This window comes from Chiloscyllium punctatum, chromosome 4 (genome assembly GCF_047496795.1).
Source record: "Chiloscyllium punctatum isolate Juve2018m chromosome 4, sChiPun1.3, whole genome shotgun sequence".
Taxonomy (NCBI): Eukaryota; Metazoa; Chordata; class Chondrichthyes; order Orectolobiformes; family Hemiscylliidae; genus Chiloscyllium; species Chiloscyllium punctatum.
The window spans coordinates 10,782,609-10,801,256 of record NC_092742.1 but is presented as its reverse complement, the minus strand read 5'-3'; the positions used below and the strand labels follow the sequence as shown (position 1 = coordinate 10,801,256).

Genomic DNA, 18,648 nt, shown 5'->3' with positions numbered 1-18,648 from the left:
TAGCTACACAGAGATCCAGGCAGCACACACTGCGGAGGGGAACATATCTGCCAACTGTCTACTCCTTGCCTATGGTTAAGTTTGTGCCCACGTGTCACTGAAGAGCATGCGATGTTCATCAATGCTCCACCACTTTCAGCTTTGATGGCTTGCATTGCCTGCATTGGGCTCTGCTTGTAAAATATCCCACTGGCTACACAGGAGGTAGTTACTAGTTTAACAAAGGGGAAAACAAAGTCACGGAGGTTTTAGTGGTGAGCAACTCGCTCCATTGTGTGTAATAGATTGGATTTGATTTATTGTTGTCACATGTACAGAGATACAGTGAAAAGCTGGGTAGGAAAGAAAATAACCAGGGGAGAGATATTCTTCCGCCACAAGTTGTTGGAATGTCTGTCTGGTACAGCCAGTGGATTTATTAGAAAGGAGTTGCTGGGGATTGCCTTACACAGAAACTCAGGGTTACAGAGAAAAAGGCAAAGGGGACTGAAATCTGCTTAAAAAAAAACTGACAGAGATAGTGCTTTGGAAGGAACGTGTAACTGAAGTGGTTTGGGACTTCCTGAGGTTGCTATTTAAATACAAGTCTTTCTTTTCTTTTGCTTCTGAACTTTTACAAGAGACGTGTCACGTGTCCAAACTGCGACAGGGTCCAGACAACTAGAGAGCGCAGTAGCCGTCAGTCTGCATCTGCAGGAGTTGATCGACCAGGAGCTGCATCATATTCCCAGTGTGTATGTGTGCCCCATTAACCTCATGCATGGTGTGTTCACCTCACTAAACAAGATGACTGAATTTAGGCAAAACAACAACCAAGCTCAAGAACCCACTCACTGAAAAACACAAGCAGTCGCTCCACTTTTAGAGTGTTTTCAACGTCCAACTACTATTGAACAAAACGGTTAAATATTCTCATCAACAAGGGACAGGAACCTCTCCACCAGCAGCTGCATTGTTACTTGACAGACTGAATACACAATCTGAATAGCAATGTGTCTGGTGAGAATGACTTTTCCCAGCTGATGTTTGACATATTATCCGAGTTTTTTTGCACTAATCCTGTTGGTCTGGCTCTCGCCCACCTGTTTCATAAATAACTTTTAGCAAGAGGAAAAGATCATTCAGTTCCATTGAAGCGACTATCATTTACACCATCGAGCCAATTCTTAGATTGCTGTTCCATGGGGCAGTTCCCTTTTTGGAAGAAAATGAGAATGCACAGCATATCTCAGTTTTTCTACGTATTTGTAAGGCCTTATTTCTTGATCTAATATCGATCATAATTAAATATCACAAATTCAATTCACACCATGACCCTTTGGGACAAGGGGACTTTTTGTTTAAAGAGATGTTCCCTCTGTTCACATGGCTGATCCGCAATCTCCTATTGGAGGAGACAGAAGTTCTCCAACTACGTATATCCCATTGCAAGTGAGGCTTCCGACCTTTGACCTGCCCAGTCCCCAAATTATATGAAGAGATTCAAATTAGTGTTACCCAACTCCAGGAGAATGAAGGAAGAGGTAGGCAGTTTCTCCCAGTTAGGGAGACAATGCCTACTGGGAATTATCGTTAAAACTATTAATCTAGAAACCCTGCTGACGTTAAGAAATAGGAACAGGAGTAGGCCACTCAGCCCTTCAATTCAACAGGGTCATGGCTGATCAAATATTTCTCACATCAATGTTCCTGCCCTTTTCTCAAAGCCCTCGATTCCCTGACTGATCAAGAATCTACCTCAGCCTTAACACACACAAGAACTCTGCCCCACAGATCTGTGACCACGGGTGAGGGATCTGGGTGTGAATCCCACCATAAATTTTGAATTTGCCAAAACTCCAGAATTAAGAGTCTATTGATGATCATGCCAATTGTCATTAAAAAGCCCATCCAGTTCACTAATGTCCTTTTTGAAGGAATCTGTCATCCTTACCTGGTCTGGCCTGCACGTGACTCCAAACTCAGCAATATGGTTGACCCTTAACTGCCCTCTGGGTAGTGAGACGTAGGCAATACATGCTGCCCCTAGCCAGATGATGCCCTCCTCCCGTGAATGAGTAAAACATTTACTATCATATGACTGTGCACTATTGAACAAAGGCATACAATTAACCTCAGATACAAGTGGAGCACATGCCAGGTACACACAGCATCAATCACTGACTCCTCACCAGCTGTACATTAGTGTTACAGCCGGATACCTGCAACTCCAAGAAAATACTAAGATTTAACACTTTACACGTGTTGAATCAATTTTCAATGTTCACTGACTGCTCAAAATGCTTCATTTTCACTGCGCTTTCTCAAACACCTCCACCATTTTCTCTACAGGTTTTCCAAGTGGTGGTGGGGGGAAAGGGATATGACCAGGAGGAGGACATTCAGCTCCTTGACTGTTCTTCCAAATCAACTGAATTGTAGCTAATCTCCAGGGAAAGATAGTGGTCATTTCACTGGACTAACAATCTTGAAAACCAGGCTAATGATTTGGGGTTACAATTAGAATATAAACCAACATTTTCCTAGCTACCAGTAGTCGTGAGGAAGGGTCACTTGACCCGAAACGTTAATTCTGATTTCCCTCCACAGATGCTGCCAGACCTGCTGAGCTTTTCCAGCAATTTCTGTTGATTTTTGTTGTTAATGATTTGGGGACTTGGGTTCAAATCCCACCAGGGCATTAGAAATTGCTTCTGGTGATGGGGGACAATCAATCATCAATTGCTGTAAAAACCCACCTGGTTCACTCAGACCATTTGGGGAAGGAAATCTACTGTCCTTGTCCATTCTGACCTATATGTAACTCTGGGCAAACAGCAATGTGTTTGACTCATGACTGCCCTCTGAAATGGCTGAGCAACCAATTAGTTCAATGGCAAGAGAAACTGGCCTTGCCAGTAATACCCATACCTCACTAATGAATAAAAGGAAAAATAAAAGTGCCTTTCTGCTCCATTACAATCACTAGCTCAATGACAACACAATTAATAGTCTAGAAAAGGCCAGTTAACCCCCAGCATTCACAATGTTTTCGGGGGAAGATACTGACAGACATCCACCATCCTTTAGGAAGTGGATAAGCTTCCAGAAACCATTCTGGAAAACGGCCCACCTTCTCTTTCAGTGCTCCCCAACCAGAGGGAATCCTTTCTCTGTAACGACCCTGATGGAATCCTTTTAACATTCAAAACACTATCTGGATCACACCTCAGATTTCCTAAAACGCAAGAGAACACCAGCAGCGTTGGTGGAACCTATTCCTAACTACAGCCTCGAAAGCCCCGGTACAGCATCATTCGGAATCAAACCACACAGCCCTGAGTTTCTCAAAGGTTAAAGTTAAGCCTTCCCAAGTGCTCACAGCTTAGTGCTTTGATGTAGGAGTCACTGCTCTCAGTGCTGTTGTCCCTGCAGAGGTCAGTGAGTGAATAATGTTGACACAGTTAAGCAACGTGTGCAGTTAAATGGATGGGAATTCACAGAGCCTGTCACTGACTGTCAGGGTCCTAACATCTAATACTGTAAATGGCTGCTCCACTGTGGTCAGTTTGTTGATAATGCTGCACTTAATTCCAGAACCTGGCTAATAACAGGTCTTTTTTTCCCCAAAGTCAACAAATTCATCCAAAGCTCCCTGACAGTGACATTTCTGAGGAATGGCAGCAAATTTTGTTTTGCAACTCATTAACTGGATTTGACCTCACTGGCTAGGCCAGCATGTATTACCCATTGCTAACTGTCCAGGGGATATAGTGATAAAACCCACCATTACTGTGGGTCACACCAAGGACAGGCCAGACCAGGAAGCCAGACCACCCTTGCAAAAGAACACAAGTGAACCTTGAAAGTTTTTGTGAGTCTCAGCAAGAGCAGGTAGGAGAGAGACTCACAGCAGCAGCAACACTCCCCCCTCACCCTCATCCCCACCCCCTTTCCTATGAGACATTGTGAAAAAGGGAATCTCACCCCAAAGACTAGAAGCAACCTCCTCAGGGTCCCCCCCTCTCTCTTTACTTACAGGCATGATGTGGGCATTGCTGGCTAGGCCTGGATTTATTGCCCATCGCCAAATGCCCAAATGGCAGTGAAGGGTCAACCCCAGGCTGATACTTGTTCACATGGTTGCCACCTTCCTGCTGGGTATCAGACAGAAGTAGACGTCACATGATACATTTGGAGCCAAGATAATTCTGCACAGTAGAGGACGAAACATTAATAGTTTACTGATGGGACTCAAATAGGATTGACACAGGCAGAGGGGCAAAGGTCTCTCCCATCCAGTTAAATGCCACCCTGCCTCCAAACCAGCCTTGTGGGAGGGCCAAGCAATTCTGCCCCCACAGAGGTTCCAGGTATATCATTCAGCTCAGTCAAGAGGCCATTTAACTTCACATTGTTCAGGCAGGGATTTGGACTCAACCTCTGGCTCAAAGGCCAACACATTCTTTAATCAAACAAAGCGAGGAAGTGTCAAAACTCTGGTACAAAAAAATTGACTGGAGCAACCAAAACTGACCACTACCCTGAGTGAAAGTGTTTCCAGATTTCATTCCTTGCTCTCATTTTAAGACTGTCCCTCTCCCTTGTCCCACATTCCACCGCCCCCCCAAAAAAAAGAGGAAAATCAATCCCAAACAAATCCTTTATCACTTTTGATACCTCAAACAAGCTGCCTGCCTAACTTCAAGGAAGGAGAAGCCAAGTTTATAAATCCAATCTTCATGAATTAAGCTGGGCATCAGGGTTAAATTAAGTGAATATGCAGCGTATTATTGTTACACCTTCCCAATAGTGCAGTGACAAAAACACACCATCATACCCCAAAGTGGGTCAGAGCAAGGCTACCTTTCCTTCATATTACAGTTCCCTTGAGATAAAGTCACATGACACCAGGTTTAGTCCAACAGATTTATTTGAAGTCACAAGCTTTCGAAACGCTGCCCCTTTCTCAGGTGATGAAGAAGCAGCACTCCTAAAGCCTATGATTTCAGATAAACCTGTTGGATTGTAACCTGGGGTCATGTGACTTCTGACCTTGCCCACCCCAGTCCAACACCAGCACCTCTGCATTACAGCCCTTGAGATAAAGTTGGATATTCTGTTGAATTATTTCACCGTTTTTGTACTTGTACTCTGGCTTTTAAACATTTGTCTGTTCAGACTTACGAATCTCAGCTCAGAGTTTCTCAATGTTCAGAACAATCTCCAATTTGTCTTTCTTGGATTCAAAGTGCCGGCCTGCTTACAACTCATCTTTCAGACAGTAGTGGATGGCCTGACATCAATTCACAAGACAACTGCCATTAATTCTCCAAACGGCTCGTGAATTGCTATCCGATCTCCGAGGAATAAACCCAGAACACCAAGCATCAGACAATATGCCTTCTGTGTCATCAGTAGCATTATTTACAAAGCTGTTCTTGCAGATAAACTCATCATTTACACAGCAAACAAAAATAAACACCTGCTGATACAGTCGTCCCATTAATACTGCACTTCCATTGAGATCAGAACTATATTCAGACCATTCAGACAAAAAGAAACATTTGTACCAACATACGCAAAGCAGTTTGAAGTGCCTGGTTTCTATATCGTAACAATAACTGCACACCCATGGAATGTCACTGGGCTCAATTACCCCAAGTTTGTGAAAGGTGAAATATGAATGACTTGGAGATGCCGGTGTTGGACTGGGGTGTACAAAGTTAAAAATCACAACACCAGGTTATAGTCCAACAGGTTTAACTGGAAGCACTAGGAAGCGTCACTCCTTCATCAGGTGGTTGTCAGAATAAATATAAATGATTTGTGTCAGTAATGGTGGCCGTTACTAATTAGACCAGGATCTACTTTTTGTGGCTTTTGTTTGAAAGAGAATTATCAATGGCTCCAAAATGTATTGTGTGACCTCCAACTCTGTTAGGAGCCCAAGAGGAACTCGCTGACAATTTTAAACAAGGAACAGTAAATGTTAATCGCAGTTCCGGAATTCCGATGGAGGATAATCCTCAGGAGGACAGTTCCTGTAGGAAACTAATTGGTTGTCAAAAGCAGTCACCTATATCAGTCGTGTCTAATCTGTAGCTGCCCTGGCAGTGTTTGATAGGGACAGTGTAGAGAGAAGGCAAAAGTGAGGATTGCAGATGCTGGAAATCAGAGTCTAGATTAGAGTAGTGCTGGAAAAGCACAGCAGGTCAGGCGGCATCCGAGGAGCAGGAAAATTGATATTTTGGGCAAAAGCCCTTCAGAAATGAAACCCTTCCTGATGAAGGGCTTTTGCCCGAAATGTCGATTTTCCTGCTGTGTTTCCAACACCACACACTCTCAACTCTGATCTCCAGCATCTGCAGTCCTCACTTTCCCCTTGTGGCCACTCCTCATGTTTAAAACAAGTTAGATAGTTAAAATGGAGCAGAGTTACCCAAATTTATTTCCACAAAAAAAGTTACGGTGTCTCAGGCGTTTTATTTCATCCACACTTGGAAGCAGCGACATAAAATAACAGGCATACAATCCTGGATTCAAATACACAAAGTATTCTTCAGAACCCAACTCCATCTAAAGTCCCTTCTTCTGTTCCCCATCACTATCCCCACACCCTTTTATAAAAGTATGGAGGAGGGGCTGGGATTGGGCCCTTCAGTCCCTCGAGCATGCTGTATTACTCAGGGCTGATCTAATTACACCACTTTCCCGCCTACACTTCACCCCCTGATAGTATGTGAGTGAAAGGTTATCCACCCCTGCCTTAAAAATATCAAAAGGACTTTGTTTCCATCACCTTTTGAAGGAAGAGAGAGTTCCAAAAACTTGGATTTCTGTGGAAAAAAAAAATTCTCATCTCAGTCTTGAGCACTGGTGGAGCCAGAGGAAGTGGACGAGGCTGGTATTTTACAACATTTAAGACGACATCTGGATGGACTTATGAATAGGAAGAGTTTAAAGGGTTATGGGCCAAGTGCTGGCAAATGGGACTAGATGAAGTTAAAAAATCACAGAGCTTTTGCAGTTGACAACCACCTGATGAAAAAGCAGCGCTCTGAAAGCTAGTGCTTCCAAATAAACCTGTTGGACTATAACCTGGTACTGTGTGATTTTTAACTTTGTCCACCCCAGTCCAGCACCGGCTCCCCCACATTGGGACTAGATTAGGTTAGATCAGGTCAGCCTGGACGAGTTGGACCAAAGGGTCTGTTTCCATGCTGTATATCTTGATGAATAGATGATCCCTTGGCAAAAAGCCTTGGTTCAGTTCCATCTCCACTTGGCGATCAAGAAAGTGCAATTGTATTTTCACTAATCCTGTCTTTGTAAACAGGAGGATCTCACACTTGTATTTTAAGTTCAGACACTCCGATTGAGATGAAGTCCAACCCTTGTCTCCTGCATCATCGGCTCAGACTGACCCCCCCCCGCCACGCCAGTGAGAGCATAATTTCTTCAAGTGTCATATCCAAGACTTATATTGGAATGGATGTAACTGGGTTTCTGAACACGCTGTCTGATAAATAATGTGACAAGAATTCAAAATACATTTGACGCACATTCTCCCCTTTCTCCTCCACAACCTTAATAAGCCAATATTTTCATACACAAGTTCAGGCAAGACTTCTTTGCTGTACAAGACCTCCCACCCACATTATACACCAGATACATTGATGACATTTTCCTCCTCTGGACTCATGGCAAGGGATTACTAAAATGATTACACAAAGAGTTTCATCCCAGCTTCAGACTTACCATGGACCTCTCTTCAGTATCCGGCTTATTCTTGGACACACGCATCTCCATCAAGGACAGCCACCTCAGTACCTCACTCCACCACAAACCCACGGAGAACTTCACAATGCTACACTTCGAGCTTCCATCTTAAACATGTTAAAGAAGCCACCCCATACAGACAAGCTCTTCACAAGATCTGCTCAGACAAGAGGGAATGCGATGGACATCGGAAGGATGCCCTCACAAGAGCTGGGTGCCATACTCAACTCACTCATCGATCGACAGTTCTGACATGTCACGGCAAAAAACTGCAACCACTTCCTCAGAAGTCAGACACAGGACACGACAGAGTACCCTGCGTCATCCCTGGAGTATTTCCCCAGATTAGAACAATTACACAATGTCCTTTGCAGCTAGGTTATTGATAACGATGAACATCTCACCGAGATCATCCCTACGCCTCCACTTCTCTCCTTCAAACAACCGCCAATCCTTGAACAGATCCTTGTTTGCAGCAAACTACCCAGCCTTCAGGGGAACATCGACCACAACACCACACAACCCTGCCACAGCAACCTCTGCGGACAGGTCAGATCATCGACAGACACCACCGTCACACATGTGGGACACCACCCACCAGGTACACAGCAGATACTCGTGTGACTCGGCTAATATTGTCTACCTCATGTCCTGCAGGCAAGGATGCCCCCTGGCATGGTGCATTGGTGAGACCAAGGAAGAAGAACAACAAGAACACAACAACAGATGAATGGACACCACACAACAATCCCCAGGCCTTGTTCCCTCTCAGTCAGGGAACACTTCAGCGTCAGAAACATTCAGCCTCCAATCTTCGGGTAAGTGAACTCCAAGATACAGAACAATGCACAGTCACTGAGCAGAAACTGATAGCCAAGTTCTACACCCAGGAAGTCACCTTCACCCGTGATCTTGAGTTCATGTTGTGCAAATGTAACCCCACCATACTGTTCTGTATTTGTAAAGTCTTCCTTACAGTCATGTTTTGACATCATCACCTTGATAACATGTTATGATCTCTCTACCTTAATTAATTTGTACAGTTGTGGGTTACTTGTTACTTTGCTTAGACCCTCGGCATATGACTCTTACACCTACCCGGTTATTCCAGCAGCTTGGTTTGTCTCCAGCACCACCTTACTTAATTTTTTGTAATTACCTCTGTTTGAATTAATCGGATCATAGATCACCCCTTCACTTGCTATTCAACCGGTCGACACTCCACTCACACCATTTGCATGATCTTTTGATCTCTCTGCCTATAAATTTTGGGCCTGAGCGCTTCCCTCCATTTGCTGGTGATCCCAAAGAAACCAGTTGGACTATAACCTGGTGTCATGCGATTTCTGGCCTTGTCCACCCCAGTCCAACACCAGCACCTCCACATCACGAAAGATCTAGAAGACCAAGCACTGGAGCAGAAAGAGGCCATTCAGCCCATCAAGTCCATTCGGTCAGATCAAGGCTGATGTGATCATCCTCAACTCCATTTTCCTGCCTTTTCCCATAGCCCCAGATTTCCTTACTGCTGATTAAAAAATCTGACTCTCAGCCTTGAATATATTTATGACTCAGCCTCTACAGTCCTTTGCAGTGAAGAATTACAAAGGTTCACTCCCCTCAGGAAACAAAATTCTTCCTCAATCTCTACCTTAAAATGCCTAATCCCTTATTCAGAGATAACGTTCCCTGGTCCCTCTATCCTAATAATCCAACTCGAACACTTTTCTGTTATTCCTGTATTTTTATCTTCCTTGAAGAGTGTTTACTGAACTCCCTTTTAAAAGTTATGATGATAGAGTCAGCTTCTACTGCCCTTTGCAAACAGTGCCTTTCAGATCACAACAACTCACTATGCAAAACAAAATCTTTCTTCATGTTGCCCCTGGGTATTCCTGCCAATTTCTTCCCCTGTGCCTCATCCCCTTTGAGTCCGATGATTAATTAGGTGCCAACTTTGCCAACACCCAGCAGGAACTGGGCTCAGAGAGGCAGTACTCATTTCACATTGTTATATTCTTCTGTCCATTGGGATTCAATGTAACTTGTATAGAGCCTCTGGCAAGATGCAAGTGTTACCAAGCAAATCTTGGGCTCAGCCACACAAGGAGCTATTACACCAGGCAATCAAAACTCAGTTGAAGAGGTAGGTTTTTAATAAAAATTGAGGGGAAGAGGAGAAGATGGTTCAAAGAAAATCCAGGGAATTCCAGAGCTGAACGTGCTAATGGTGGAGCGAAGGAAGGCAGGGGAAGCTTGAGTGGTTGAACTCATTTCTCAAAGGGTTTTGGAGGTGGAGGTTACAGAGATAGAGAGGGAATGAAGTCTGGAAGAGAATTCCACCTCAGGATCACTTGTTGGACTTAACTGCAGAGTTCCAACACAAAACATGAACTCATACCCAAGTGAGCAGATCCTTTCAGGGAAAGTAAAAGGCACAAAGCCAAAGGGAAGAAAGGAGGTGAATCACTGGCTATGTCAGTGTAAGTATAATGGGCCAAATCACCTCCTCCTGTGCTGTATGACTGATGGAGCACTTTCTAAAATGGCTCAGCTGTTTGTGGCAACAGCTTCCAACAAATACTAACACAAAGGGTTCTCCCAGTCTACACTTCTCGGCTCCTAGTTACACTTGTGGAACAAGGAAATTGCTTTCTTTGTGACCTTGTGGAATACAAGTGAATCTAAAATACTTTGATCAGTGGGGTCATGCACAGTGTCACTCGATCACTTCTCAAAGCCTGTAAAATCCCAGACTCTTCCACACACAGCCTCAACCACCAAAATATTAGAGAAAACCATCAAACATCCAAGCACCGGATTAGTTACCATAAAGAAATCTGCTGCACTATTGTTCTATCCACAGGTACCATTTCACACCAGCAAGCATTTAACACAGTGAAAGCTATGACTCGATATTGTACACCTACTGATACGTTCAGACAATGATTCTGCATTCTTGGAGGCCATTGGAACTAAGGCCATTCAACATGAGAGAGGAGTACTGGATTTTAAAAGCATTCTCAAATTAGTCCCACTCACTTGCTCTTGCCCATAGCCCAGAAAATTATTACCCCTACTTAGACATTTTATTTTGAAAACTGCGATCATTCCAACTGTTGTATCTATTTACACAGCTTGTTTTCATTTTGAATTTCTTGCGTTGTGGCCTGCTAAGGAAAAGCTGCAGCCTGATGTGAACATGTTTCAGTGACTAACCACCTCGAAAACCCAACTAAAAAAAGTCCCATGTGATCTGTAAAGCTAGGTTTCACTCTGCTATCTGACTTGACCAAGAGAATCATCAGCAAGGATCATAACACAGTCTTAATATCTTGTGTGGCTCAGATTGTGCCTGATAATGATTTATGGAGGGTGCACTGTATTGGTCTATATTCAATGTGATAGCACTGGAGAGGGTGCAGTGGAAATTTACCAGAATGTTGCCTGGCAACTTTTCAATTATGAAGAGAGACTGGATAGACTGGGGTGGTTTTCCTTTGAGTAGGAAAGCCTGGGAGGTGGGTGTAAGTATGTCTATGTGTAGAGGGCATGATTGAGATCTACAAAATGGTGAAGGAGGCTAGTAGAATTGTAATGTTTAAAAGGCAGCTGGATGGGTGTATGAATAGGAAGGGTTTATGACTCTATGACTTAGGCAGGGTAGACAGGAAGAAGTGGCTTTGCCCCTTGGCAGAAGGGAAAAAAAGACAGGCAGTGATTTAAGGTAAGGGGCAGGAGGTTTAGAGGGTGGCAGGAGTCTGGAACTCACTGCCTGTAAGGGTGGTAGAGGCAGGCATTCTCATGATGTTTCAGAAGTTCTTCAATAATGCTGATTGTATACAAAGGTGAAGGGCCAAGTGGTGGAAAATGGGAATAGAATAGTGAGGTGGCTGCTTTGGACCAGCACAAATGGCATGGACCGAAAAGCCTTCTCCTCTGCTGGATTTGTATGACCCTGAGCCGGAAGCACTTTGGGACACGTTTCTTAGGAACTTTAAAAGTTGAAGTGGACTTGATTATCAGGCTGGAGGTTGTTCAGAGTTAGGAAAGGGGCAAGATTAGTGAGGGATCTGACACCACTGATTACTGTCTGTGGCCTGAAAAAAGTTTACATTGATGACATTTGAAAATCTGGACAGTTTTAAATTATTCTCGATTTCCTTGAAGCACCTAGGGACACTTTAAAAGGCTCTGCAGCAATAAGTTTATGTTTGCATTTGTTAATTTGCACTGTAGACAGATGGTGATTTGATATCACCGTTCTCTGGTGTTTTTGGGTCATTCTCTGGCATATTCACAATAGAACCTAGTGCCTTTGAGCGGGGCAGCTACTTCTTCCAACCGCTCACATTACCACAGGCTTTCCACCGAACTTCACATCTGTTGTTCTCTTTAAACGAAATGGCAAAACCCTTCCCGCCTTCATCAGGGTCTCTTTCCCCTTGATTCCACTTCCGCCCTGACAACAGACTGAGAATCTAACAACAGCTCAAGTCAGTGTACAATGAAACCCGACCCGTGTTTCTCCCTCTTTCCTGCCGGAGCTGAAACTCTCACGGTTCAGTACTTCAAAAAGTTGCTGCACAATTAGGAGACGGTGTTAAGAGCCAGAGAGGTTACTGCAAAAGAGGGCCAACTTGTGAATAAGCCACTTTGCTGCACAAGTCAGGGGAATCCCTCTGAACTTGCCCATAGCCCAGGACCTTAGAGCAGGCTCATTCCGTGCTATTGGAGATGTGGCTTTGAAATAAACGATAAGGCACTGAAGCCATTAGAAGAGTCATATCGAAAGTGAGGCAGAGACCAACTCACATTTGCAACATGATTTTGTGCAGGAACACTCCGTCCACTAAATCCATGTATGTGGTGACTTTGTCATTGCTCTTCCCTCCCACTGGTCCAAAAGTTTTAACCTGAAAGATGATTTAGAAAAATATTAAAATGCAGTTCCAGGTAAAATGATACAATTGCCACCTCAGGCAGTGAAACAGGTTACAAAGTGACTCCCCCACCACCTCCAGAAGCAACCAAAAAAGGGGAAAAAAAAATCACATTTGCAAAAACAGAGAGACTCACATTCAGACTCACCCCTTCACTATCCCTCCCACCACACACTCACCCCTCCCGCACACTCACCCCCTCATACTCTATCATTCCCCACAAACACTCACACTACCCTCACTCCTTCGATACACACTCACCCACGATACTCTAATCTTCCCCCACTCACACCCTCCACACTCTAACCCCTCATACACACCAGCCCCCACACTCTCACAGCCCCACTCAGACTCTCACCACCATCTCCCTCCCCCGCAACACCCCGCACGTACGGAGTGTAAAGTGAAAGCTGGCTGACTCTGATCCCAGGCTCACACTTACCCAGGTCACCAGGGGGCTGCCCAGAAACTGCCCCATCAGTTCCGAGATGGTCACCTCCATGGTCAGAAGCTGCGGATTGGAGCCGCTGAGAAAGAGAGAGAGAGCGGCTGGTGGAGGGGAATCACTCCATGGAGAGGGTGGGAATTACTCCGTTAGCCCAGGGGTGGGCCACCCCTCAGTGTCTTGGGGCAGGAATCCTCACATCACCCCCTCCCCGAGCTTTCTTCCTCTGTCCTTGGGGTGGAAATTACAGCCAAAAGACCCCAGAAGCGACAATAGCAAACTTCAGCCACACTCCCGCAACACCATAGAAACCCAGCGGCGCCTCTGCCTTGATGTGTCCACAGGGAGCTATGAGAGTTACAAAGCAGAGGGGAACTCGGTCACCCCTGCGGCTCCGCTCTCAATCAGTTCCAGCAGCTTCAGGATGAACCGGGAACAAAGCGGCGCCCCCGCGGCACCGGCACCTCATTGTAACCAGCGGCACCAAGTAACCAATTCGCCCCTGATTGACAGCGGCAGGCACCAATCACCGCACAGAGGCTAGCTTCCCCAGCTTCCCATTGGCTGCATGATGTAGGAGGGGCTTCGCATCCAGTTGAGGGCGGGGCCGCTTACAGGACAATGGGCGGGAAGGGGCACGAGAGCGCCCCCTGTGGGACACCCACCATCCATGCAGGAGCGCCCCCTGTGGACACCCATCATCACTGCAGGAGCACCCCCTGTGGGACACCCACCGTCCATGCAGGAGCGCCCCCTGTGGGACACCCATCATCACTGCAGGAGCGCCCCCTGTGGGACAGCCATCATCACTGCAGGTGCACCCTGTGTGGGACACCCATCATCAGTGGAGGAGCGCCCCCTGTGGGACACCCAATGTCCCTGCAGTAGTGCCCCCTGTGGGACACCCCACCGTCACTGCAGTAACACCCCGTGTGGGACACCCCACCGTCACTGCAGAAACGCCCCTGTGAGACACCCCAGCTTCCCTGCAGTAGTGCCCCCTGTGGGACACCCATCATCACTGCAGGTGCGCCCCCTGTGGGACACCCCACCATCACTGCAGGAGCGCCCCCTGTGGGACACCCCACCGTCACTGCAATAACACCCCTTATGGGACACGCCACCGTCACTGCAGAAGCGCCCCCTGTGGGACACCCCACCGTCACTGCAGTAACACCCCCTGTGGGACACCCATCATCACTGCAGGTGCGCCCCCTGTGGGACACCCATCATCACTGCAGGTGCGCCCCCTGTGGGACACCCATCATCACTGCAGGGGCGCCCCCTGTTGGACTCCCACCGTCCCTGCAGTAGTGCCCCCTGTGGGACACCCATCATCACTGCAGGAGCGCCCCTTGTTGGACACCCACCATCCCTGCAGTAGTGCCCCCTGTGGGACACCCATCATCACTGCAGGTGCGCCCCCTGTGGGACACCCATCATCACTGCAGGTGCGCCCCCTGTTGGACTCCCACCGTCCCTGCAATAACACCCCTTATGGGACACGCCACCGTCACTGCAGAAGCGCCCCCTGTGGGACACCCCACCGTCACTGCAGTAACACCCCCTGTGGGACACCCATCATCACTGCAGGTGCGCCCCCTGTGGGACACCCATCATCACTGCAGGTGCGCCCCCTGTGGGACACCCATCATCACTGCAGGGGCGCCCCCTGTTGGACTCCCACCGTCCCTGCAGTAGTGCCCCCTGTGGGACACCCATCATCACTGCAGGAGCGCCCCTTGTTGGACACCCACCATCCCTGCAGTAGTGCCCCCTGTGGGACACCCATCATCACTGCAGGTGCGCCCCCTGTGGGACACCCATCATCACTGCAGGTGCGCCCCCTGTTGGACTCCCACCGTCCCTGCAGTAGTGCCCCCTGTGGGACACCCATCATCACTGCAGGAGCGCCCCTTGTTGGACACCCACCGTCCCTGCAGTAGTGCCCCCTGTGGGACACCCATCATCACTGCAGGAGTGCCCCTGTTGGACACCCACCATCCCTGCAGTAGTGCCCCCTGTGGGACACCCATCATCACTGGAGGAGCGTCTCCTGTGGGGCACCCATCATCACTGGAGGAGCACCCCCTGTGGGACTCCCACCGTCCCTGCAGTAGCGCTCCTGTGGGATAGCCATCATCACTGCAGGTGCACCCCCTGTGGGACAACCATCATCACTGGAGGAGCGCCCCCTGTGGGACACCCACAATTACCGCAGGAATGCCCCCTGTGGGACACCCACCATCACTGCAGGAGTGCCCCCTGTCAGAAACCTGTTTCACTGCAGGAGCACCCCCAGTCAGAAACCTGGTTTCACTGCAGGAGCACCCCCTGTCAGAAACCTGGTTTCACTGCAGGAGTGCCCTCTGTCAGAAACATTTTGTTGCTGCAGGAGTGCCATCCATTGGAAAAACAATGTCACTGCAGGCACACCCGCTATGAGAAACCCAGTGTCACTGCAGGACATACATTCTAACTCACTGTCATGGCAACAAGGCCTGTGTGAGACAGCCACACTCACCACTACAGCATCTCCTGTATGACTTCCATTGTCACTGCAGCATTACACTCCTGTGAGACACACCCCAATTCTTTCGTGGGACACATACTGTCATTCCAGGAGCTCCCTCTGTGAGATACCCTCTCTCAGCGCAAGAGAACATCCTGCCTCAATGGGCACCTACTTTTACTATAGGCACGCCACCTGTAGGACTTACACTGTAACTGCAGTAGTTCTCATCTTCTGTGGGACCCCTCCTGTCACTGCAGGAGGGCCCCCTGTGGGACAGCCACGATGAGTAGGAGTACCCACCCACTACAGTGGCACTGCAGCAGACCCCATCATTCATGGGGAAAGTGAGGACTGCAGGTGCTGGAGATCAGAGTCAAGATTAGAGCGGTGCTGGAAAATCATTCCTCATGAAGGGCTCCTGCCCGAAATGTTGATTTTCCTGTTCCTCGAATGCTGCCTGACCTGACGTGATTTTCCAGCACCACTCTGATCTAGACCCATCATTCATGGGATAACACTGTCACTGCTGGAAGGCCCCTGTAGGACTTTCTCTGTCATTGGAGGAGCACATACCCTGTCACAGTGTTCCTGTAAGATCCTCAATTTCACTCCAGGTCTATGACCTATGGGTTACCCACTCCCACTGAAGGAAAGCCATTGGGGTGCAATCATTGTCATTGCTGGTGTATCCCCTGTATACCACAGAATGGGACAGCCCTAACACTGCTGTTGCACCCCAAGCAAGACTCCCTCTCTTACAGCAGAAACACATCCACCGACACTCCCAGCACATTCCCAGAAAGACCCCCACTTTCACTGCAGGTTTGACACCTGTGGGATATATCCTGTCACTGCAGGAGTGCTCACTCCTTGTGGTGTGGAGGAGCCATTGTTGAACTTGTGGGGTGGGGGGGGGGGGGGGGGGGGGGGGGTAACAAAATTAAAAATCACACAACACCAGGTTATAGTCTAACGGGTTTATTTGGAAGAACTAGCTTTCAGAGCGCTGCTCCTTCATCAGGTGGCTGTGCAGGATACGATCATAAGACACAGAATTTATAGCAAAAGCTTAAGAGTGTCATGCAACTGAAATGATATATTGAGCAAGCCTGGGTTGTTGTTAAGTCTTCCATCTTTTAGAATGGATTTCGGTTCATTAATATGTAAATTCCAGAACTTCTTTTAAGTCATCTTCTCGAGATAACTTAAAGTTTTATAACAAAAGGTGATATGTCAGCTCAGACAATGTATTAAAGGTGAGGTCAGAGGCTGTCTGTATCCCAATCTTGAGTCCGACTGGTTCAATCTCTAAAGTGGAATTTACAAAATATTATGTGTATTGACTGCCTGCAGACTGTGTATTCTTTTGAGCAAAATACAATGTATATGCAAATATAATTCTGCAAATACAAATTCACCCCATAGAGTTATATGTGTGTACATGTGCATGAGAGAGAGAGAGAGAGAGAGAGTGAGTGTGTGCACGTGAGTTTTTCACAGCCTGCAACACATTATCGATGAGGATGAACATCTCATCAAGACCTTCCCTACACCTTTACTTCTTGCCTTGAAAAACCTCCAAACCTTAAACAGATGATTGTTCAGAGGAAACTGCCCAGCCTTCAGTCAACATCGACCACAACACCATAGAACCCTGTCCCGGCAACCACTGCAAGGTGCGTCAGAACGTCAATATGGATACCACCATTACACATGGGGACTCTACCCACCACGTACATGGCAGGTACTCATGTGATTCAGTCAATGTTGCCTATCTCATAAACTGCAGTCAAGGATGCCCTGAGGGATGGTATACTGGTGAGACCGAGCAGACGCTACGACAATGGATGAATGGGCACCGCACAACAATCACCAAGAAGGGGCATTCCCACCCCGTCGGGGAACACTTCAGCGGACCGGGACAGTCAGTCTCTGATCTTCGGGTGACCATCCTCCAAAGCAGACTTCGGGATAGGCAACAACGCAGAGTGGCGAAAGTGAGGACTGTAGATGCTGAAGATTAGAGTCAAGATTAGAGTGGTGCTGGAAAAGCACAGCAGGTCAGGCAGCATCCGAGGAACAGGAAAATCGATGTTTCAGGCAAAAGCCCTTCATCTGAATGAGGCTTTTACCTGAAATGTCGATTGTCCTGCTCCTCGGATGCTGCTTGACCTGCTGTGCTTTTCCAGCACCACACTTTTTTTTAATTTCAAAAATATACTTTATTCATAAAATGATTTGATGGTCTGTACATTTGGTCATGCCATACATATGTCAACATTTACAAACACAGATTCAAATTTATCCTGGTCATATACAGGTCTGTGCATTTTTCAATCTTATACATATATTTGGCTGAGGCATCAGCAGAGCCCAAAAAACGTGCGCATGGGCCCCCTGTTCTTCTTTAGGCAGGCCGATCTTACACGGTGGTCTTTCCCCACCACGCCTTGGCGGCAGCTGCCCCAAGCTTCAGCGCGTCCCTCAACACGTAGTCCTGGACCTTGGAATGTGCCAGTCTGCAACACTCAGTCAGGGTCAACTCCTTCAGCTGGAAGATCAACAGGTTTCGGACCGCCCAGAGAGCGTTTCCAGCACCACACTACCAACGCAATGTGGCTAGGCAGAGGCTGATAGCCAAGTTCAGTACCCATGGGGCTGGCCTCAACCAGGACCTTGGGTTCATGTCACACTACAGGTGACCCTACTACACTGTACACTCTCTCACACACACACACTCCTACATACTCACACATTCACACAGACCCTCTCTATACACGTTCTCTCATACACATACACCCCCACACTCACACCAACACCATCTCACAGGCATATACTCCATCACACCCACACACAGACTTTACTAAGCTTTCACACACGCAAATACACTCTCTCACATACACTCACACAATAACATGCACACACTCAGTCTCTCCTGTACATACATTCATGTAAGGGGCGGCACAGTGGTTAGCACTACTGCC

The 18,648-nt window shown here is 47.2% G+C and overlaps 1 protein-coding gene across 1 annotated transcript in view; it reads right to left on the bottom strand.

The window, feature by feature from the left end:
* ccdc88c (coiled-coil domain containing 88C) overlaps nt 1-13,621 on the bottom strand; it is a 249,097-nt gene extending 235,476 nt beyond the window's left edge. The window contains exons 1-2 of the mRNA XM_072568054.1: nt 13,147-13,621; nt 12,577-12,677 (exon numbers count right to left, since the gene is read on the bottom strand). Coding sequence (XP_072424155.1) covers nt 12,577-12,677; nt 13,147-13,206 — 161 coding nt within the window. The 5' untranslated portion in view covers nt 13,207-13,621. The remainder of the gene's footprint in view (nt 1-12,576; nt 12,678-13,146) is intronic.
* Nucleotides 13,622-18,648: the final 5,027 nt, after the last annotated feature.